Source organism: Anser brachyrhynchus, assembly GCF_964034855.1.
Source record: "Anser brachyrhynchus genome assembly, chromosome: 3".
Taxonomy (NCBI): Eukaryota; Metazoa; Chordata; class Aves; order Anseriformes; family Anatidae; genus Anser; species Anser brachyrhynchus.
In genome coordinates, this window is record NC_137696.1 from 111227252 (window position 1) to 111251398 (window position 24147).

The window sequence follows — 24147 nt, forward strand, 5'->3', positions numbered from 1 at the left end:
CAAGAGCTATATTTGTACATACATATATTGGCTCATATAGCAGATTGTTCATGTATTAAACTGTCATGACGTTTCATTTTCTTCCAACTGGTTAAATGAACTGCCAAATTTAAACTGCAGCTCACCAGAGTAACACTCAAAATAGGTAGGAAAATCCCTTCGTGCCATCAGCATAAAGTAACATGGCCTCATTTAACTCCTAAAACACATTAAGGAATGAGAATTTCCCTCTACTCTGCCTCGTCATTGACAGACAAAAAAAATCACATCAATCTAAGACTTTCAGGAAATCAGTATGCAGAAAATGCATCCATAATTTCTGGAGCATTCACATCAGATGATAATCTGCAGGCAAAGAAAACAGCAGATTAAATACGTAGTATGGATTAATAAAGGTAGCAACTCTTCTACCATGAAAGAAAATGAAGATTCTAGAGTGGAGTTGTGAAATTAACCCTCAGGTTTTGAAATAATCACAAATATTCTAAATTATGTAACAGAGCCATAGGAAATTACTGCAGATAGGGTCCTGAAGTTCACATCCCGATAAACTTTCGGGTAAGAGACCACGACTACTTTATATGCACTTTGACATCAGCAGTGGCTGGGGAACAAAGCCTCATAGAGCAAGCATTTCCTGGAAAATTCGAAACCAGCACCTGGTTACATATGCTATGACAACCCCTGGTTTGCAACACTAAATCATACCATATAGACTGTCACCCAGAGCATCCTTTACTACCCCAACACCAGAAGGATTCAGCTGTTAGTTTTCTGTTCCAGCATACAACCACGTCAGCCTGCTGCGTCACTGCAGTGTTACAGTACTGTGTAATTAGACCTGGGCAAAGGAACTGAGAAGTTTTGATTTCAGATCAAGAGGATTTTTCCTAAAGTAAAAACAAAAGAGGTACTCAGGATGTGCTTTCATAAATTGCTGTTTCTGCATGAGCCACAAGCAACAAATTAAGCACCATAATTCGATTTTTATGTCTGGCCTAGACACCAGTCACTTTTATTCACGCCACTGCATACGAGAAGAAGAGATCTGGCTGCAGACAGGGATTTCTTAGCTTTCTTCACCACTACAGACCCAGCAAAGGAGAAGGACAGAGTACAAGAGTCTAGTTTAATACTTCTCAAGTCCTCGGAAATTGCTTTTCCACCAAAATCAGATGCTCAGATCAGAGTCATCTGATCTCTCTTTACCGAACTGAATTTGTGTGTGATGGGGGGAAATTGAGGTGGTTTTTTTTGTTGTTGTTTGTTTTTTAAATCTAGCTGTAAGATACAACAGCAAAGAATATGTTTTTCTTTCTTTATAATCTGGGAAGTTGATCTCTATGCTCCGCTTGTTTCACCAGAAAATGCCACTCTGAAGCAGAAAGCTTGGGGGAAGAAAAAAATTACATGAAGGCAGTCACAGCTGTTTATTCTATGCTATATGTTAACATGCTCATTTTTTGTCTTGTTATATTTAAATAGGACAAATATTTAAAAAATATTTGTTAAATATTTTAATTTTAAATAAAATATTAAAAAATATTTGTTCTACATATCTTTATGCACAATGGCAGGCACTGATAACATGACAATCATGAATTTAACTCATACTCGAGCACATTTTATTTATGGTTCTTTCTGTAGCCCCCAGTGAAACAAATTTCTATTTTGATCACAGAATGTGTTGCAAAATATTTTGATTACTGCAAATCCATCATCTGCAACTGTGGTGTTAACATTATGAATGGAGTAGAAATAGATATAGCTTAGCTCAATAGTTTAAACTTGTATCATACCTTATGAGGCAAAAAATCTAGGTATGTATGCCCTCATCACCAGCTAATATTAGTTCAGATCTACAGTTGTATTTATTAACCCATTACTTTTTAGCTGTAAGACAATACAGCATCATGGTTTCTACTTGTATGTTTACATTCCAGAAAAAGAATGTTCTTTTAAGTTGGCATGAAGTACAAAAGAGCTCTATATGAACACAAAGAGATTTCCTTCCAGCACCAACCATTCTTTAGCTTTTTTATTTTAGGGCTTCAAGTGCCTGCTTAAAAAATAATAACAACTGTTTTGGTCATATATGACCAAGTTACTGTGTGTTTCAACATTACATTATAAAGATTAAGCAAATGAGAACTAAAGTTTGTCTTCAGACTACTCAAAACTACCTAGCTGAAGCATGTGCACTGTGAACAATTTCTACTTTAGAATTTTACAAAGGTATTCATGATACAGTACATTAAGAGGAAAAAAAAGCACATTAAGAGGAAAAAAAATGTTTTCCTTCTAAGCCAGAACAAATTAAGAACTTGAAAATTAAATGTCAAAAAGCAAATGAAAAAAACAACTATTTAATGGTTTAGAAAAACAAAACAAAAAAAACATGAAGTGCTTAGAAATGTATATGAGAAAACAATGTATTTTCATTTTTGAAGCCCATTAAAAATTTGATTTTCTTGCATGCTTCCAGCAAATACATCAGTGTGACATCCAAAAAACGCAAACAATTTCTGTTATTGGTATCTTCTCCTTTTCATCTCCTCCCAACAATAAATGGAAGAGGAACTGCAGCTATTACAACTTGATTGTTCTTCAATAGCCATTCAAGCACATGGAAAAAGAGCATCTCAAAAGCATCCCTAGTAGATGCTCCAACTGCAAATGAAAAAATAATGAAAAAATGCCCAATAAAAGACTTTAAAATGAAACAATTGACTAGTGAAAAGACGGGAGTAAGAATAGACCATTTTCTTACAAAGCTCTCTGCAGCAGTAGCTTCTCAAATACGTGGGGTTATGCTGACAGTTTTGGTTTTGATCTCTTGCCAGCAAAGATATAAAAGCAATACACCCATTAATTCTTTAAAGTCTTGATTGAAAATGCCATCTTTGGAAAAATCCCTCTCTGTATTTCATAAATTCTTCTTGATAGAAATGAAGCACAACTGACCCAGAAAGAAATAGGGAAGAGGGAGCTACATTCCCATGTTGCCACACTTGGATGAAATTGCCTTAAAAAAATAATACAAAATAAATAAATAAAAATTGCAGATTCAATGCTGTTAACTGCCACATGAATGACATCTAAACTTGCAAATTACCCATAAGGCACATAAGTAGTTTTAAGCTAGCCATCGTTTTCTCCCACTCCATTTTTTGTTTCATGTTGAAAAGCACGTTATACAGTTAGCCAGGAAGAGTAAGCAAGCAAAAGCTTCACCTTATTTACAGTGTATTAAACCACAAAGTCGAATCCACTATTCATCTGTTCTTACACCAAACCAAGACCTCTTGTATCTATTTTGAGACAATAAATATTGACTTATTGGTAATGAAGGATCAAAATTACATCTGTTTAAGACAACACAACTTTGATCAAGCCACTGCTGCAAAGTAAACAAGGAATAAAAATAAATAAACAGTTGTAAAAGCTTGTATTTATTCCCTGTTTCCAACCAATTTCACCAATACTAGTATGGAATATACAAATAATTTTATAAATGGGTAATAGGTTTATTACCATTACACATTGTGTGCCTCCTACAAGCACCGCAGATATAACAACTTGCAACATTTCTCAACAAAACTCCGAAATACTGTGTTTTCCAAAAATACCTTATATTACCAGGTGATATGACCTTCCCTTCTTTCTAGTACAAAATTAGCACAGAACAGTAAAATGCCACTTCCATGCCAAAATCCCTAAGCAAAATACAGTTTTTGTTACCTTGTGGTAACGAGTAAACCAGCTTCAATTGCTGCAAATTAGTTGTTCCCCTTTCCATTCTTCACATCTCTCACATCCTCTAAGAATGCTTACACAGAAAATTAGCATGGATCAGGCGATACACACGTACCTGTTAGCTCATGGAAACTTGTTTGTGTTATTCTCAGATTCCATTAGCTGCTTACACCTATAGCATGTTTCAAAACTGACATACCAATCCGTCTCATGTTCCAATGTTTCTGCTATTTATCTCACAGATTGTCCTGGGAATCCAGGACAAATCAAAATTAAATGCAAACTGTCTCTGCATGATATATTAAGTCAGACAGTGAAAACTTTTTTGTTTTGTTATTTGAAATAGAATTTCTCTGCAATATAAATTTTAAAAGTAATCCATCTCTGACAATAGAAGTTATATAGGATAGGCTGTTGGGTAAAAATGTTAAGAGAAGAGTCTTAATGGAAAAAAAATACGCAAATCATATCAGTTAAATACAATGCAAGGATCAAAATTACAAGACAAAAACAACAAGTTTTTTTTTGGTTGCACTATTAGCTTCTTCTTTAATTGGAGGGTTTCAAACATTATTACATCGTGATAGTTGTGGCCAACAAAAATAAAACTGCCGTGAACTGCCTGTTTCATTTTGATGACAGTACGGCAAACTGTTTCCCAAGTCCTTCCCTTCCAATCCATCACATTCTAAACGTAGACTGTATCGGTTTACTATCCACAGAAATGACCTCAGGATACAATGAAAATGATTTCTACTTTAACATTTATTCTTTGTAAGAACGCATTTTTACATATAAAGCATGCAAGACTGGGCAGAGTTTTGACTACAGCCATAAATCTGTTTAATCAATAAATTATCAATCTTACCAGCTGCACTTCTCCAAAAGCCCCTCTTCCAATCACCTTAACAACATCATAGTCTTCAGCTTTCATTTGTAAAGCTCGTATTTTTTCCACAATCTTCTCATCTAAAACAAATTAAATAAAATGTGTGATAATGCATGTGTTAACCAAACACAGTAATTTTCTTTAACACTTGCCATTTAGAGTCAAAATAAGACATTTGTATGCAAACGTTTAGAGCCTTCTTGGTAATTCTTGAAATCTGCAGTCACCATAAAAAAGCTCCTTTTGGTACTGTTGGAAAAAAAACGAATGTGTATGTTTAGATGTAACAATTGAAATTTCCTTTGGATTTTGCCAATTCTCATTCTACACCTCTGATACTCATAAACAAGCTTCCAGGAAGGCTCTGATAAGGACAAGAACCAGAGATGCCCATCTTGAATTTTCAGACGTTTACTCATGGCCATATGCTGTGTTGCCACAATGATGGACGCTATGGAGAACGCAGGAGCACCAAATCCCTCTTACACACAAAAGCGCTGCAGGTGCAGCCTGCTCGTACGCAGCTGAAGGGTTCAACAACAGTCAGACAGTGAGGAATACAACTCAATAAACTTCACATACAACTTCAGGCTAGATCACACTAGGATACGATTTCCTATCAATTTGTTCATGATATTGTAATTCATTATGTTTATGTATCTACTGGTCATCACAAAGACCCTTCCTTAGTGTTCACCACTTCTGCAGTGTACGCCAACACCTCTAAAAATTAGATCTACAATATCACGTTCTAGTATCCTCTGGTACAATATTCTGCAGGTAAGCTCATTTTTTTTTATTATTATTATTTTGGTTTGCAGTTGTGGGAATCTGTAAGGAAAGCCAATGAAATTCTGACCTTGGACAAATTCTAAAGAACTGCAAGGTCCAAGCCACTGTAATTTTGCAAATGCAGCATGCTAGTGAATGCGCTCCTGGCTAAATGCATTTAAAAAAAAGAAATTCTATTCACAATGACAAAGCTAATGGAAGCAGTGAGTGGAATCCACAGTACTGGAGGTAATTTTTCTTAAATGTGCCAAATCTTGATGTTGCCCTCACACATACTTATAGGAAGAGCAGAAATGTGCAAAAAGGGCTGGCTCGAGCAAGACCTCTGCCAGGAAATAACATGAGCTTGTATGAAGAGCTGTGGATGCTTACATCCAGAGAGGAGTAAAGGTGTATATTGTGAGATCCCTGTTCACGGTCAAAGACTGTGGAATTCGATCCCAAGAAAGGAATTAAAAGGGACTTCAGACTTAATGGGGGAAAAAAAGGATCAGAGATGCAGTTAATTCAGTATGACATTAAAGACGGCATTGTCAGCGGGAAGTTAATGATAACAAATACCTGGTAAATAGTTTAACCATTCCTACATATTCCTGAAGGGCAACCTGGCAGGCTACAAGCAGTCTATGACATTCCTGACCATCGAGAGCATTTCTTTTAACCCCAGTGACCAGCAAGCCCAGTCACGGAGGCACTCTGATCTGTTATTCACAAACCAGAAAGAACTGACCAGGGATGACAAAGTTAATGGCAGCCTTGGCTGAAGCGAGTGTGAGCTGGTGAAATTTAAGATCCGGAGAAAACTGAGGAGGGCAAACAGCAGGCCCTGGACTTCAGGAGAACAGACTACAGCTTGTTCAGGGGATTTACAGGCAGGATCCTGTGGGAAGCTACAGTGGAGGGCAGAAGAGTGGGTTGATCTTTGAAGATGACGTGTTCATAGCACAAGAACAGTCTGTTCTAGTTAGCTAGAAATCAAGCAGGCATGGCAGAAAGCCACGCTAGCTGAATGGGTAACCTCTGCCTCAACTCAAGCACAAAAAGCAAAGGTTTGGAACACGGAAGCTGAGCTGGGCTACCCCAAACCCAGCAGCAATACCCCAGGCACACGAGGATGGAATTGGGAAAGCCAAGCTCAGCTGGAGCTGAAACTAACCAGGGTTATGAAGGGCAACGAGCCTTTATAAAGCAGTAAAACTATCAATAAATGAAAGAATGATGCAAATGTGGGCCCCATGCTCTCAGTGGCGTAGGGCTTCAGTGGCAAAGGACATGGAGAAGATCAAGGTACTCTGTGCCTTTTTTGGCTCAGGCTTTACTGGCAAGCTCTGTTCACAGGCCTCCCAGCTCCCTGAAGCTAATAGCAGAATGACGGGCAGCCACAGTAGAGGAAATCAGTATTAGGGACTTAATTACTACCTTCCCTGATAAGATGGAAGACGAAGGAAGAACAGTGTATGTGTCCTTTCCTTGACTGTAGCATGGCTTTCAATACAGCATCTCAGTTCATCTTTGCAGTCAAACAGGGAGGACACAAACTGCACGGAGAAATTACACGGCGAGTGGAAAACTTGCTGAAGCAGTGGTCAGAGATTCACCTGTCCAAGTGGTTGCCAATTCCAAACAAGATGAGTTAGGATTGATACTGCCCCATATTGTTTAGTGTTTTTATGAATGGCCCAGAAGATAGTAACAGTCTCCTCGTCGCAGGTTCACTGATAACATGGCAGGGAACACACTGGAGGGCAGGGCTGCTCTTAAGAGAACCACAGAATCATAGAACCACCAAGGTTGGAAAAGACCTTCAAGATTATCTGGTCCAACCATCCCCCTACTACCAATGTCAGCCACTAAACCATGTCCCTAAACACCACGTCCAGCCTTTCCTTGAACATCCCCAGGGACAGTGACTTCATCACCTCCCTGGGCAACCCATTCCAACGCCTGACTGTTCTTTCTGAGAAGAAATGTCTCCTCATTTCCAACCTGAACCTGCCCTGGCGTGACTTGAGGCCATTCCCTCTAGTCCTATCACTAGTTACCTGGGAGAAGAGGCCGACCCCCAGCTCTCCATACCTTCCTTTCAGGTAGCTGTAGACAGCAATAAGGTCTCCCCCGAGCCTCCTCTTTCCCAGACTAAAGAACCCCAGCTCCCTCAGCCGCTCCTCACAGGACTTGTGCTCCAGGCCCTTCACCAGCTTCATTGCCCTTCTCTGGACACGCTCCAGGGCCTCAATGTTGTTCTTGTAGTGAGGGGCCCAAAGCGGAACACAGTAGTCGAGGTGTAGCCCCACCAGCCAGAACACAGCTTGAGAAAGGGGACCCAAGAGCCCTAGTGGACAACAGGATGAATGAATACGAACAAGCATTAAGCCTCTGCACTGACTGGACACCACCAGGCTGTTCTGGTAAATGCATAGCCAGTAGGCTGAGGGAAGTGATTCTTCCCCTAGTTGTTACTTCTGAGACCACATCTGGAAGGATGTATCCAGATTTGGTCTTCTCAGTGCAATAAAAAAAAAATAAAAAATTAAACACTCCCTAGCCTAGTGGAAGACCACCAAGATGCTTGAAGGGTTGGACCACACAAGGTACACTGAGAATATGAAAGAGCTGGAGATGTTCAGCTTGGGAAACCCAAATGGCTAGCCTAAACAGAAGCTGAAGGTTGTAGAGCCCAGCTCTTCTCAAGAGGTGCAGACTGAAAGGACAAGAGGCAACAGGTGAGTTGGCACATCAGAAATCCCACAGCACAGGAAAAAATCCCCACAAAGAAAGTGGTTAGCACAGCACAGATCGTCCAGGGGAACTGCAGATTCTCCATCTTTGGAAACTTTAAAAATTTAGCTGCACAAGGCCCTGAATAACCTGATCTAATGTCAAAACTGTTTTGCCTTTGAGCAGAGAGTTGGCCCAACTGATCTCCAGAGGTTCTTTCCAAACTGCACCATTCTACAATCCTGTGATTCTGCTGGCTTTCACTGCTGCTAGCACTGTGGCACACAAAATTTGGTGTACCAATAAGACTTGTGAAAGAACCCAGAGTGTGAACAGGAAAAGAAGCTGAGAGAATGCAGAGACCATTTTCTCGAGCAAATCATGAAAGCTTAGGCAGCAAGCACACAACAGCAACAGTGGTTCTCCCATGCAAAATTTATTATTTTGTTCATGCTGTGAACTAATTTTGCAGTCTGAGAAGGAAATGCAGTTATTCAAATACAAATCAGGCACAAGACAGGGAGGACCAATGCAAATTTACAGGAAGCAGCAGTAGAGAAGCAGTATCAGCAGATTTCATGTCAGAGAGAATGTGCTATTCTCTGACTTGTTTGAGCCCAGAATGTTACATCTCACAAGGGAGAGGAATCACATGAATTTTATTTTCAAATGTTTCTGAGATGTTTCAAATGTTTTGAGGTATGTGAGATGAGATGGCACGGATTTAAACATGTAACAGTAGGTTGTAGATCTACATAGCTCCATTACTGGTCAGAAAATCACAGGAATACTTCAAAATATGTGTTCAAAATATAATAGAAACATTATGAACAATTTTAATACAGTTCCAGTGAAACTCTTTACGCAATTAGCATTGCAGTTAATACATTATATATATATAATGGTATATGTATTTTTATATCTATAAATATATATATCGTGCATATTTTGTGTGTAATGAAATGAGGTACCTGCTGAGGAATTACCAGTTTTATCATCCCTGTGAAGTGTTAAAGATGGAATAATACTACTAATTCTACCAAGACTTAATGATCTTTGAAAAAAAATCTACGGAGACAGATGTTGTGGGTGTTATATAGATGAGATGGAGTTTCTGTTTTCTCATAAAGTTTAACAGATAGGGAATAGATAATCAAAGCATGGAACTAACTTGAAGCAAAACACAGGCTGCAAGAAGGCAAGCTCAGAGAAACCCTGAAGCAATGTCATATCTGCAGCATGCTGAATCATATGATTTGGTTCATGTATCACATAACACGACCTAACTCAAGGTGCAGAAGACCTTTCCAACACTATCCTTTTACTACAGAAAAACATTTCAGAAGGTTTGATGCAGCTCAGTTTGTATGCATAGATACCAGAGATTATATCTGACACACGAATTTGCAAAAACAGGAAGTCCAGCAGAAGAAAAATATCAACTTAAAATGTAGACACTAGATGGACTGCCCAGTCCCAGAATATGATGGCATTCTGACATTTGAGTTAAAATTCCTAAAATGTGAAAATATCATCACCTATGATTCAGGTTTCTTCATTGATATAGGAAGGACAAGGAATGCTAGACAGCAAGAGTGTTTAATGACACCTTCTGATTTACTACTTGAAAATGGCACTATAACCTTTAAACAAACGAAGCTTCACTTTCTGAAAGGGCAGAGTGGTTGGATCAGTCACTGACAGCTGGCAGCAAGAATGTAGCTGAAGGTTACAAGTGCTGGTGAAAATGGAACAAATACCTAACTAGAAGTATAAAACTGCGGGGGGCGAGGCTGGCGAGGCAAACTTTCCTTCCTTTTAAAAAAAAAAAAAAAAAGTTTCATATCCAGGTTATTTTCTTGGAAGTCAAAAAGAACATTTATCAGGCAGTTCTGGGGTGTGCATATACGAGGAACAGCGGAAGAAGAATGCAATGGAGTGAAATTTGACTATGTCTGATCTGTAAGAATAAATCACTGAGTGCTGCTATGAAGTATAGTAAGTCGAAAGTGGCTGCTGTGGGCAAAAGTCTAGCCAGAAGTGAAGCTGAAGTACAGCCAGGAAGTGCTGCAATCTCACACCCTCCCAAAACCAAACAAAAAGCACAACAGAAATACTGAGGTTGGTATGCATTAAGTAAAGGTGTTTGGGGAACACAAGCTGCTGGGCAACTTGTGGAAGGAGCAAAAACTAGGACTCAACTTCAGACAGCCTAACGTCTCCTCCACAGAAAAGTAAGACAGACATTTTGTTTTCCACAGATAAAATGAATAGAATATACAGAAAGAGAAAGTAGCTTTCCTCTGACTCACAGAGGAGACATCCCTGACCTAATGAAAGTAAGCCTGCACATACCCAAATGGAAAAATTTTAATTTTCCATTTAATAACAATGACATATATTTCACAGCCCAGAGGAGGGCCACAAAAATGATCAACGTGCTGGAACATTTCTCCCATGAAAACAGGCTGAGAGATTTGGGATTATTTAGCCTGGAGAAGAGAAGGCTCCAGGAAGACCTTAGTGCAGCCACTTAATACATAAAAGGGGCTTATAAGAATGACAAAGAAAGACTTCTTACCAGGGCCGTTAGTGACAGGACAAGAGATAAGAGTTTTAAACTAAAAGAGGGTAGATTTAGGTTGAATATAAGGAACAAATTTGTTATGATGAGGGTGGTGAGATACTGGAATGTATAGCCCAGAGAGTTGTGAAAGCCCCGTCATAGCAAGTGTTCAAAATCAGGTTGGACCCCATTTTAGTAGTGACAACCTGAAAGTAATGACAGATATCCCCCTGCCCAAGGAAGGACACTGGATTAGTTTATATTTAAAGGTCCCTTCCAACCTAAACCATTCTATGATGCTATTTGTTAATACATGCAAGACATCCTGTCTTAAATTTTGTGGGCCTAATTCATGCTCCTCTTAGAAAAAGTTGATTATTTGACACCTCCCCATCACTACGCTTAACAGAATGACAGCATTAAAAATGAAAATGAAGCCAAACCTGCTCTGGTGGCTGCAATGACCTGGCAAGTTATAGCCTTAAAGAAGCCAAGAGAAAATAAAAGAGGAAATTAACTCATTAACTCAACATAAAATCTAAATTTCTAAGATTTCTCTTGGCATGCAACACTTCACCTGTGTCACTGACAAGAAGTACGTAACACAGAATTAGAATCATGACAGGCATTAATGCCAGAAGAGATAATGAATTTCTGTTGATAACTGTATAGCACCTTCAAGTGACATAACAAAATGTAAGCGAAGGAATTAGAAATGTTAATTTTGCAAGAAGTTCATCTTAATAAATACAACTCAAAGTAACCATAATTGCTTAGTTAACAATTGCTTGGAGACGAATATGGTAACAGCAACCTGCCAGGAAGTCTCTTCAAGCCTTTAGCTCACGCACACGTGACATGCCTGCAGCAGAAGTTCCTTCTACAGTAAAGAAGTTTGTTGCCATTACACCTTGGAAGTTCACCATCCTCCAAAACATCAGCAAATCATTGTAACAATAGACGTTTCCAGTCTTTGAGTGGTGCTGGATAACGCATAGGAAGTTGTTGATCAGTTTACGGAGTTAAGGCTTCTGGATTGTACCAGGCCTGTTGATGGAACCATTCCCTATGCAGGCTGGTCTTCCTTGAAAACCATTCTTCATTCCCTTCTATTCTTGACAATAGATTATCAACAATTAAATATATTTTGTGCATAAAATTGTCGCTTAATTATTTAATTTTCCTTCTCCCAGAAGTTAAGGCCGCTAACAGGCTATGGTAGTACCATAGTGGAAGACAACTTGAAAAAGGCATAATACACCAAGACATGATTCAACACTTAAGCAAATCTCAGATGGCAGAAAAAGAGACTTGGAAGAATTTACTCAATCTGTTGTCATAGCCTAGATGACAGGCAAGGAAAAGAAAAGGAAAGATTTATTACATCAAGACCATCCTGGAAAACTCAAGCTTCTTCTCTAAAATTAGCAAGCTAATTTTTGTTCTCAGAGGACTATGAAATTCCTCTCATTGTTTTTGGAATTAGATATTACGTTATGCTTTCCTGTCCCATGAATACTCAGAAAAAAAAAAAAAAAAAGGCAGTTTAAACAGAATCCTAACAGTAGACTAAAGCAATTTAGAAAACTGAAAAGGAGTGCCCCATGTGATAAATACATGCTCTACTTTGGTTCCATGTTTTGGAAAAAATGGCAAGAAAACAGAATAATAAGGCATGGTGGCTTTTACCCATCTGCGCAGCTGAACTCCACCACAACCGCTCTCTCACTCCCCCTCCTCAAAGGGAAAGGGGGAGAAAATAGGATGGAAAGGGCTCAAGGGTTGAGATAAGGACAGGGAGATCACTCAACAATTAGTCTTGGACAAAACAGACTCGGCACTGGGAGATTAATATAATTTATTGCCTACCACTTTCAGACTAGAACAGTGAGAAACCAAAAAGCACACTAAAACCACCTTCCCCCATCCACTGTCTTCCACCTCCTCCCCCCAAGCAGCACAGGGGAACAGGGAATGGGGGCTGCCGTCAGTCCCTGACACGTCTCCACCGCTCCTTCACGGTCACTCTCTGCCCCTGCTCCCCGTGGGGTCCCTCCCACGGGATGCCGTCCTTCCCGAACTGAGCCTGCGGGGGCTGCCCACAGGCAGCAGCTCTTCAAGAACTGCTCCCACACGGCTCCGTACCACGGGGTCCATCCCCCAGGAGCAAACTGCTCCAGCACGGGTCCCCCACGGGCGGCAGCTCCCCCCAGACCCCCCGCTCCTGCGTGGGCTCCTCTCCACGGGCTGCAGCTCCGGCCCGGGGCCTGCTCCTGCGGGGGCTCTCCATGGGCCGCAGCCTCCTCCAGGCCACATCCACCTGCTCCACCGGGGGCTCCTCCACGGGCTGCAGCGTGGAGATCTGCTCCGTGTGGGACCCATGGGCTGCAGGGGGACAGCCTGCTCCACCAGGGGCCTCTCCACAGGCACAGGGGAACTTCTGCTGCGTGCCTGGAGCACCTCCTGCCCTCCTGCTGCACTGACCTTGGGGCCTAAAGGGCTGCTTCTCTTACATGTTCTCACTCCCCTCTTTCCATGCTGTGCAGCAGGTTGTATTTTGTGTGTGTGTGTTGTTTTTTTTTCTTTACCCCTTTCTTCAGTGTTTCAGTCTGCTCTCCCAGAGGCCCACCCAGCATCGCCCACTGGCTCGGCTGTGGCCAGCAGTAAGGTCCCTTTTGGAGCTGGCTCTGATCTGACATGGGGCAGCTGCTGGGCTCTGCTCACAGAGACCGCCCCTGCAGCCACCCTGCTTCAAAATCTTTGCTACATGAACCCAATTCATAAGGCAAAGCAGGTGGTAAAAAAGTTTCTTGCATATTAGACACATGAAGAGGCTTCTTCTGCAGTGTTAACAGAAGCAGAATATACCAAACTCTTACAGTACATGCAATTAATAAATTTTAACTCTGTGAAATGAGCTAACACTTGAATTTCAGCTTGAAACTATGTGTTGAGCTGAGTATCAATTAATGTCTCATCTGAGATGTAAACTTTTCATATTAAAATAAGCCATCTACAAAACATTAAACTTACTACTAATGACTTGCAGTAAATTTGAATTAGGGTGTATTCAAATCCCTGGGACTATGGTAAAAAAATGCCCTTCTCAAAGTATTATAGTGAAAGAATTGATTAAATTGACTAAAATTGTCATGATTATTGCACCATTTTGCACAATTTTTAAAGATTCATGTAACGTAGATAAGAACACTTGCTTTACTTTGCATTATAGAGTGCTTAACTCACAAAATGGCCATGACACCTCTGTGCAGCTGCCTCAGGCCGCCTTTCTGCCTGGAAGAGGGATGCAGGCTCCAGATTCCCCAAACAGACCACTCACCAGAGGTCTGTCAGAACCTTTTGACAATAAAGCTCATCCAGGCATTTGCTACAGCTCTTCAGATACTGACAAAAATGAGAAGAGACAAGAACTCGTTGTTCCCTAACCTAAGACAAGAACTTAGTCTTCCATAAATTAATACTACTCCCAACTCCTCTTCCAACACCACAACAGCAAGAGGCTTCAGCAAGCATGGGTATACTCTTCCCTTCAACTGATACTTACAATGGTTTCCAAAAAGACATGGATATTGGTTCAACTTTAAACTGCATAAAATGGCAAGGACAGTAAGAATCTGACTTTTTTTATTTATTTTTTTTTTCCTGTACCTGATCAGATCCTTTTATGCTGGTACAAATAGTGGAGAAGTGATATGAAAATCTGCAACTGGTTGTTTTTTTATTTTGCCTGACTTGTTCTTACAAAAATAAACCAACAAAACTACCAACCCACCATCTGCATTAATTCTGATCAGTTCCCCAGGCTGGTTCAAACAAACCACACACACCTGAATTGGACAAGACTGAAACAAATCGCAGGTTTCTGATTCTTTCAGTTGCAATGCCAATGCATTACCAGCTTCAAAGGTCTAGAAAATTCTCACTTCAAAACACTTTTTTTTCAAAAGCTGTAAATCACAGAAGATATGCAGCACTACTTTTCATTCTCTCCCAGGCAGTACTGAAACACAAGTTACATTGGTAAATTCTTCAAAGAGATGAATGACTTCACAATGTGTGAACCAAAATAGTCACCTCTTAACACGTTTTTGGTTTGTTCTCTCCCTCACTCCCCAAAGTACAACAGATAAGGATAAAGTGAAAACTCTTAATTAACTACTGTGAATTTAAAGACGTGTCTATCTGTAAGTGACAGATTTTTAAAAACATATCTGAGGTCTCTTTATCTGTTATTCATCTATTTCAACCAAAAACTGACAGCTGACTTAAAAAACAAGGGCAGTAATAAAACTGTGAACCAAATAAGGTGATTGTGTTTCTGCCACTGCTGGTAGCACGGCTGCCACATCAGATGCTTAGTAATATTTAACACAGTAACGGGAGAGAAGCTGGGGTAGAAGAAGCAGCAGCAGTCTTCAGAAAAGGGAACAGACAGCAAGAATATCCAGGGGCTGAAGAAAAAAAAAAAAAAAAAGCACATACATTTTCCAAGGTTTAGTTGTTTTCCCATAGCTTCTATTTTGAATGCCTCATGAATATTGGTCCTTGTAGAAAATGTTTCTAGTTTTGTCTTACTTGTATTCCAATGTACATGCGGATCTGAACAGCTCATAAAAGTTACTGTCATTTAAATCACTTTCATATTTTCTGCAAATAGGTCTTTTCCTCTCACATCACACTTATAATACACAGTTGCAGGTAACAAAATTACTTAAAACCCTGTTCCTGACCTTTTCTTTTAAAAATATCTACTTGCATTCATTTTAACTTAGGACTAAGAAAAATCCCAAGGTATGCCTCCACTTCCAACCTGCTGTTTCTTATTTATTCTGTATTCAAGCTATGGAGCTCTGCAAAACTTCACAGAGAAGCACTGAACTCCAAACATAAGAACTCACTACGAAGGACTACACCAGCAACCACTTATTTGAGAGGCATGAATGGAAATTCAAAGAAGTCCTAGAGCAATGGAGAGCAGACTCATAATTCTTACTGGAAATGAATCAAAAGAGGAGTGGCTGATAGACTGCATTCACAGTAACCTTGACACATGCAAATTTTTGTAGTTTAAACAACAAAGAGTTATCCCAAAAAGTCTTACTCACTGCAACTTATATTTTAAAGAAAATAATCCACTATTTGTACAATATTTTGTTTATGTATATATGTACATAGATGAAAAACATTTTAAGAAGATAAAGTACAGTTACTCTTAAGTTAAAGTCAAAATAAAGTTAACTCTTACTGTAACAGTCTTAGATTTTCACATGCTCAATAAACACTAAAATCCTGTCAACAATTAATTTGCGCAAAATCGAACATTTACACAAAGGTCCAAAAATGCACCCATAGATTTTAAGGTACAAAAATTAAGTTTTAAAATCAACAGAAGATGTCTTTGCCAGGTTAAATAAGACTTTCTATACAGTGTTTACATTTTGCATAATTCTTACTTCGTAATAACTGGGATATGTTTTGCAAATTACTTCACAGCACATACTCAAATATTTAACATAGAAGGATTTTTCTAACTGTAGTTTTAAAAATTACACTCTACAGTCAGTATTTTCCAATACATTTTCATCAAAATAACAACTCCCTAAAATGAAACATCTCCATAACAAGTGGTCCTTCAAAGCCTTCTTTAACATCTTTCTTAATAAAGTCAGAGGTACAATAATTAGTAAAAAAAAAAAAATCAGCAATGCATTTCTGACCACTCAGCTCCTACAACTACAATCACAACAATGTCATTGTTAAAAGGCCACTTGCAACTTACATCTATTTAGGAAATTATCAATGTTCTTGTTCTTCCTCAGTGCTGGGTAATCCAGATCAAGGACCAAAGAATTCAAGCCATCCTGAAAAGAAATAAAAATACGTTAACCGAGTACTAAAGGAATAATTACTAAAGGAATAATTACCACTTTTCTTAAGAGATACTATGCTGAGACTGGTTGTATGTTATTTAAACGTATTATATTCCTAGTAGGAAAATAAAACAAGCTCTCAAGTATGCTTATACACCACTCACCCCAAAGCAGTACACAAAACACAGTGACAGGTTCCAGGCTGGTCTAGAAACAGTGCAGATACACTACCACTAGTTAGTGGCACTGGGACTTAAACTGAAGTAATAGTTTTAATCTTAACCAGTAAGCAATCTTAATGCTTAAAGAGGGATTTAATTACCCACGTTATTATTTTGATCACATTCTCTCTACCTTCTCATTCTGGCTGTTCAAAATCTGACAGCATATTTTTGCTCTTCGAAGGAAGACATGACGGTTCACCACATAATTCAAGCTCACAAGACGATACCGCTTAATTTTAAGGTGAGTCAAAAAAAGAAAGCAGAAGCCTGTGAACCATTCTGCTAATCAATGCTTTCATCAACTATCAATGCTGCCATCTCCACAACCGAGACCTCTCAGAACAGCAAAGAACAACATCACCAAAATCTGACCTAAAAATAGTCTTTTAAACGCCTGCTCCAAGGCTTAAACTCAATTCCACCTTTCAGCAGCCTAGAAGAACTTTACGGATTATTCTCCAAAACACACAGCCTTTTCCAGTAACACAAGGACAAATAAAACTAAAAATTAGTTTCAGACATTAGGAGCCAGAGACTGCACTCATACTCAGCATCTCCAGTGTTTTGCCTTAACTGACGGTTTCGTTCACTGCTCTAAGAATAAAACCCAGAGATGGCTTCTTAAGGTTTTTGAACCTCAGCAGGGCACAGAGCTTATAGCCAGAGACCACATCATCTTTATTAATAAGCAACCAACAGAACTGCACAGCCTTCTTAACACCCGATACACATAAACGAGCCTATAGCTAACAATCCACACAATTATTTTTAAATATGCCTGGTAAGGGACTGTTTCTGTTGCAAATTCACTAAAATTATTATTGTTATTCTAATAATATACCTACCTGGATAGACTTAAAGGCAGGGCCCAAGATTATTAGATACCCACCAAATGCCAGCCTATGCTAAATATGTATATATACAAATAAGACTCATCTGTAGAGATGTCACTTTTCAGTTTCACCGCATAAAAACATTAATGATTAAGCACATTTTCAAAGCTGAGACATTCAATTGCTTTGTTTTTATATTTTATCTTATTTGTTTTGCCTCCTAGCAAATGAAAGTGTCTTGGGAAACATCACTAGCAGCCACGAGACCGTTTATGGAAAATAGGAGTGGCTGGAGGAATCACAGATGTATTTGTGTGATTTCCTATACAGATGACTAAAGGTCAGAGACTACAAGCTTGCCTTTCCTCTTTAATTGGTGTGAAAACATAATTAGCATCCCATTAGGATCATCTGTGGGGTTCCTAACTGGACTACAATTATTGTATTTGACGTAATCATAAAACATCAGACTCACAGACGCATTACAACATTGCATGAAGCATAAAACTTCATCAAAGGCAAAAACTCTTGAAAGGTCATCCCAACAAGTAGGAAATCAAGCAAAGGAAGCAGGAGGCCTGCCTGGATGAAGAAAGAGCTGCACTCAGACATGAAAAGAAGCGAGGGCAGGTGACCCAGGAGGACGGACCTGATGTCCCATCGTGCAGGGACAGTGTCAGGAAACCCAAGGCTGACCTGGAGGTGAGGGGAGGGGATGGAGAAAATGCTCCTGAAAACCATTTCCAAACACATGAACGGCAAAGTGATCAGTAATAGTCAGCATGGATTCATGAAGGAGCAATGACGCTTTACCAAGCTGACAGCCTTCTGTAATGAGGCAACTAGTTTGTGGACAAGGGGAAAACCGTGGATGTTGTTTACCTCAATTCTATAAGATTTTTGGCACTGTCTTCCACTGCGTGCTCATAAACAGCTGACAAAGCATGGGTTACACAAGTGGGAGGTGAGAGGATTGAAGACAGGCTGAAAGACTGGGCCTGGAAGACTTTGATCAGGGGCAGAAAGCCCAGTTGAAGGCCAGTCACTAGTGGTACACCCCAAGGCTCGATACTGGGGCCGGCAATGTTTAACAGCTTTATTAATGACTTGCTGCACCCTGCAAACAAACAAAAATAAACTAGGGCACGCGGCTGACACACCAGAGGGTTGGGCTGCTATCCAAATGGACCTCAACTGCACAGCAAGAACGTCAAGGGGAAATGCAGCAGGGGAGGAACAACCCCAGGCACACGCTTCACTTTTTAGACCTTTTTTTATTTTTCTTTTAGACATAACTTTTTAGAACTTCTTTATTAAAGCAAACATAAAAGCGTTAGTAAGCCCAAAGGGAAGGCGATGAATAATGCACAGTATCAATCGTTAATTACTTTAAGAACAATACTTATAGCCATTACTTAAGTCTCGATCGTAACTGCTACTGCAAAACCCATTAAGGAGAAAGGAGCGATGCACTAGGACATCGTACTCGTCTTTCAGAGGGATAGAAGACATAGTACCTATTCTTAAATTTGATTAAATTTTTATGAAAGATACAATAAATCTAAAACAAAGTAACAAAGCTGTTAAATGCTCATGAATTAGTCCCTGCATGAATTGTACAGGAGTTGTCCAATGACCTGGACATAACCACCTGAAAGGATTCTGAGCACAGACGACTTCCTGCAAAATAATGTAATAGACTATGTCATTCCAAACTCTTTATTTAGCAAGTACTGCCTTCCAAAAAAGGATAACTTATTCTACCAGACAGAGCATGTCAGCAGAAATACACATCTTTACCTTGCAACATGTAGAAAAGGACCATATTGGATGATATGATGGAGAAGAGATGGGCCATCTTTTAAAATTTCACCTAGCACAATGAAGTCCCAATCCCAATGAGCTGGTAGTCTAGCTCTAACAACACCTAACTCTAACAACAAATACTTACACTATTTCTTTCTTCATAGTCTAATTCCTTATTTACCACTTATTTGCCATTCTTCCTTCTTTGTTACTGAAACTATCACTAACAACTGCCCGTGCATTTTAAGGGAGAAGATGTAAAACACATCTTCAAGATGTGTCAACACAGATCAATGTGGCACATTTCTATTCTTCATATTTTGGGGGGAGAAAAGAGGGGAGCTCAATTGCTATTTTAATGCTTTTTAGGCAAAGATATTTTAGAGGTTGCCCAAGTAAAACATTGTTAGGGTGCTCTATTTATATCTTATTCACAAAGGTAAAATAATAAAGTTAGCAACTCCAAAAGACGTTTTAGTGAAGCTGGATTACAAGGTCCAAAAGAACCATAACTTCCAATTTAAACTGAGCTGTACTTAATTATTTTAGATATCACCTTTTTTCCTTTGTCATTCCAATTCCAAAAGGTTTTTTTTTTTGTTTTATTTTTTGGGGGTGGGAGGAAGGCGGTGCAGGGATATAAAAAAACCTGAACCATATTTGCAGATAATTTTTGATTAGCTCTGTCTCCTTTTCACGGACCGCTGGTAACAATTTTCACAAGTAGCTATTAGAAACAGAAATTTGAGAAGAGCGCAACTGCCTGGTAACTATTTGGAAGTCTCCTAGCTCTTGTGGATATAACGATGCAGTTGGCATCAGAGAGGTGATTAGTATCAGCATCATAACAAACAGAGTGTCAATTTGTTTTTATCCCTGTGAACAAACCTTATTAGCATCTTTCAAAGACAGGATTCTATGCTCTTAAACATAATTTTAAGTTAAGAGATTGCAAATTCTTATCAACATGTACTTTATAAAGACTTGTGTCTTGCACGTTAGCATTTTGTTAAAAAGTGTTTCACTAAAGCTTTACATTTTCATTAAAAGGCCTTGTTTACATTACTTAACACTAAAATTGCACTACAGTTAGGTTGGGTCAAAAGACTACACAGTAAAACAGAACACTCAAACCAAAGATAAGCAATCCAGGAAATGACATCTCCTCTGTCTAGGCCTCACAGATAAGTCACTTGAACCAGGAAATATGTTATTAAAGTGATTTCACTGTTCGCTTCCTCTTTCTGCCATTACAAAAGGTTCAGAAGCTAAACAGGACAAAAATAGCAGCTTCCAAACAAACACGTTGTTGGCAAAGACAGCTCTCTCTGCCCACACCATTCCATTAAAAGCCTTTTGCTCTTGGCAAACAGGCTGAAACACTCTCCCTAGATTGTCTTCCAACACTGAAGTCCAAAGTAGATATTTTTGCACCACCATCCTACATCAGGAGAGAAGAGCTCCAGGCCACTGCGGTAGCAGAAATCGCCTCTGGGGACAACGTGGAGTTTTACTTTCTCAGAGAGCAACTTGTACTGTTGCAGACCTGGATGAAATCACGAAAAAATAGGAAAGAAAAATTCAGGAGATATGAGAACTAGTAAATGTTCGTTTTTTCTCTCTGACAAAAGTGACTGTTATAGGGAAAAATAATGGTAGCTTCCAACCAGTTCAATGTTAATTGCCACCGAAGCCCTTACAGAATTAAACCATGCCATGCCAATTCTGATTTTTAAAACTAAAACAGCTATTTTAACCCGTCCAAAGTTGATACACACATATACTTTCCACAGGATGCCAAAACAGCTTTGGCTACTTCAATTTACTTCTCATTTTCATGATGAGAAAAGAGTAAAACAAATCAAAACCAAAAAGTAAGAACACTCAATAGCAGCAGTATCAAATGCTTCCTTAGTATTCACAGGAAACAATTCATAACCCTGAAATATTTGGAAAAAAACATTACATGTAAGAAACCCAAAACACTTTTCCTTTCCCCTTTGCCAGCTTCCCAAATCCTCAAATACAATTTAATAAGCTATGCTGCAGTAAGAAATAAGGACAGAAAAGTCTGTAACTTCGGACTACATTTTTCTAACTTGACCTACGCGCTTTTTAAAGCAGAACTTGCTAAATCTATGCACGTGTGAACTGACCATCTAATGATGCTTCACCATGATTAAATCCCCACTATATTCTTCTATATGCCACATGGACCCTTAAATGATTTTGGTCTTTCCTGAATAATTATGTCTTTCCATAATATAGAAGTTACCTTTGGATATAAGCTCAGTAACAGCATATAAAAGGAAAAAGAACCAATAGGTCATATGCAAGACAAACGTACTGTTTTTCCCAAGTTTATCCTACTCCAGCGATCATTAGGCTACCTTGTAATTCATTTTTATCGTATTAAACCTTAATTAGTTCCTGAAGGAATAATTCACATCACGATAACGCAGCCAACATTTATTGTCAGAAGGTCTTATTTTTCTAGAAGTTCTTTAACATTGTACATTAAATAACAGATTTAAGGTCAGACATGTACTGAGTATATATACTTTAGAAACCTAAAAGTAGTTGTTGCCACAAAATATGTATGTAAATACTTCACGGGTTGTACTTGCCATCTGATTTCTGTATGATATGGAGATAAACAAGTATTGATGCATGATTTAAATACTGTCTTTCAGTTGAATAGATGTAGATTCTTTTTTCATTGTACAAGAAATACCTCTCAGTGTCTGTCATCATGTGCTACATCCTACATGCATGTTTTAATGGTTTTACAGTATTATGTCAAACTCTTCAATTGTAAAGATAGGATGACAACAGACTGAAAAGTACTTCATCCTTAGAGATCAGCAAAAGAATAACCACAAAGCAATTTTTCAAGATGCAACTAGAACAACAGAAAGGCAAAGATGTATAATCACTTATAGCTTACAAGTGACAAAAGGAAATGACAGAAGATATTTTATGTAAGAATGATTAAAATAGAATCATAAAATACCCCAAGTCGGAAGGGACACACAAGGATCAAAGTCCAACTCCTGGCTCCACACAGGACCACCCCAAAATCAGACCATGTGTCTGAGAGAATTGTCCAAACCCCCCCTGAACTCCAGCAGGCTCGGTGCTGTGCCCACTGCCCTGGGGAGCCTGTCCCAGTGCCCGACCGCCCTCTGGGTGCAGAACCTTTTCCTAACACCCAGCCTGACCCTCCCCTGTCCCAGCTCCATGCCGTTCCCTCGGGTCCTGTCGCTGTCCCCAGAGAGCAGAGCTCAGCGCCTGCCCCTCCACTCCCCTCGTGAGGGAGCTGCAGGCCGCCATGAGGCCTCCCCTCGGCCTGCTCTGCTCTGGGCTGAGCAAACCAAGGGCCCTCAGCAGCTCCTCACATCTTGCCCTCCACTTCCTTCAGCATCTTTGTAGCCCTCCTTTGGACACTCTCGAATAGTTTTATGTCCTTGTAATACCGTGGCACCCAGACCTGCACACAGCACTGGCAGTGAGGCCGCACCAGCTCAGAGCAGAGCGGACAGTCCCTTCCCTCTACCAGCTGGCTGGCAGTGCTGTGCTTGATGCACCCCAGGGTACTGCTGGCCCTCCTGGCTGCCAGGGCACGCTGCTGGCTCATATTCAATTTGCCATCAACCAAAACCCCCAGATGCCTTTCTGTGGGGCTGATCTCCAGCATCTTGTCCCCCAGTCTGTACGTGCAGCCGGGGTTGCCCCTTCCCAGGTGCAGAATCCAGCACTTGCTCTTGTTAAACTTCATATTGTTGGTGATTGCACAGCTCTCTGATTTGTCATGATCTCTCTGCAAGGCCTCTCCATCCTCAATGGAGTCAACAGCTCCTCCCAATATAGTATCATCTGCAAACTTACTCAAAACACCTTCTGCTCCTACATCCAAGTCATTTGTGAAAACATTAAAAAAAATGGAAAATAAAAGAGAACTGGAAAATAAAAGTCCGTCATAGGTTAAGAAAAGCAAACCAAACACAGAAAGCTCAGGTTTTCCACGCTTTCTTCAACCTTTTTTCCTTAATGTTATATATCTGGACATATTTACAAGGGATAAGAACAAAAGAAAAAATCATAATGAACATCACTACACCTAAGAAAATGTCCTGAGAGCGTCAAGATCAGCTGAAATTCACTCTAAAATACTTAAGGGGGCTGTCCTAGTCAGTCAATATTTTTTTTTTTGAGTACTCAGGAGAACAGGAGAGATCAACAGGACTAAAAAGGGCAATCCAAAGAATTACCTTCAAAGGGCAGGGGGGAACAACTTTCCAAACTATAGACCTGAATGCTCAGGGAGAGGGAGCTAGAAAAAGATTTTAAGTAATTTGTAAACACCCAGAACGGGTAAGATCCTCACTGCAAGTTTTTTGTATTTCTCTCAAAAATAAAATCATAGAATAGTATCATGTAACTGATTTCTGGCAGAACACGTGATAAAGCAGAGCATCTTACCATAGGAATAAAAGAGAAGATTCACCTTTCAAATTAGAAAAATAAAGAATTATACTGTACAGGGAATCATGGAGAAATGTCTGAAAGGTAATTATCAGGAGTTTGGTATAAGGCTTTGAAAAGTGTGTCAAATAAATTCACCTGGGTTTGTCCTGTTCCAGTTCAACAGGATATTTTCCTTACCATAATA

The 24147-nt window shown here is 39.5% G+C and overlaps 1 protein-coding gene across 2 annotated transcripts in view; it reads right to left on the reverse strand.

Annotated features, from left to right (window-relative positions):
* ROCK2 (Rho associated coiled-coil containing protein kinase 2) overlaps positions 1–24147 on the reverse strand; it is a 103948-nt gene that overhangs the window by 44469 nt on the left and 35332 nt on the right. For both annotated transcript variants that reach the window (XM_080584069.1, XM_080584070.1), the window contains exons 2-3: positions 16522–16603; positions 4625–4725 (exon numbers count right to left, since the gene is read on the reverse strand). In XM_080584069.1, coding sequence (XP_080440195.1) covers positions 4625–4725; positions 16522–16603 — 183 coding nt within the window. The remainder of the gene's footprint in view (positions 1–4624; positions 4726–16521; positions 16604–24147) is intronic.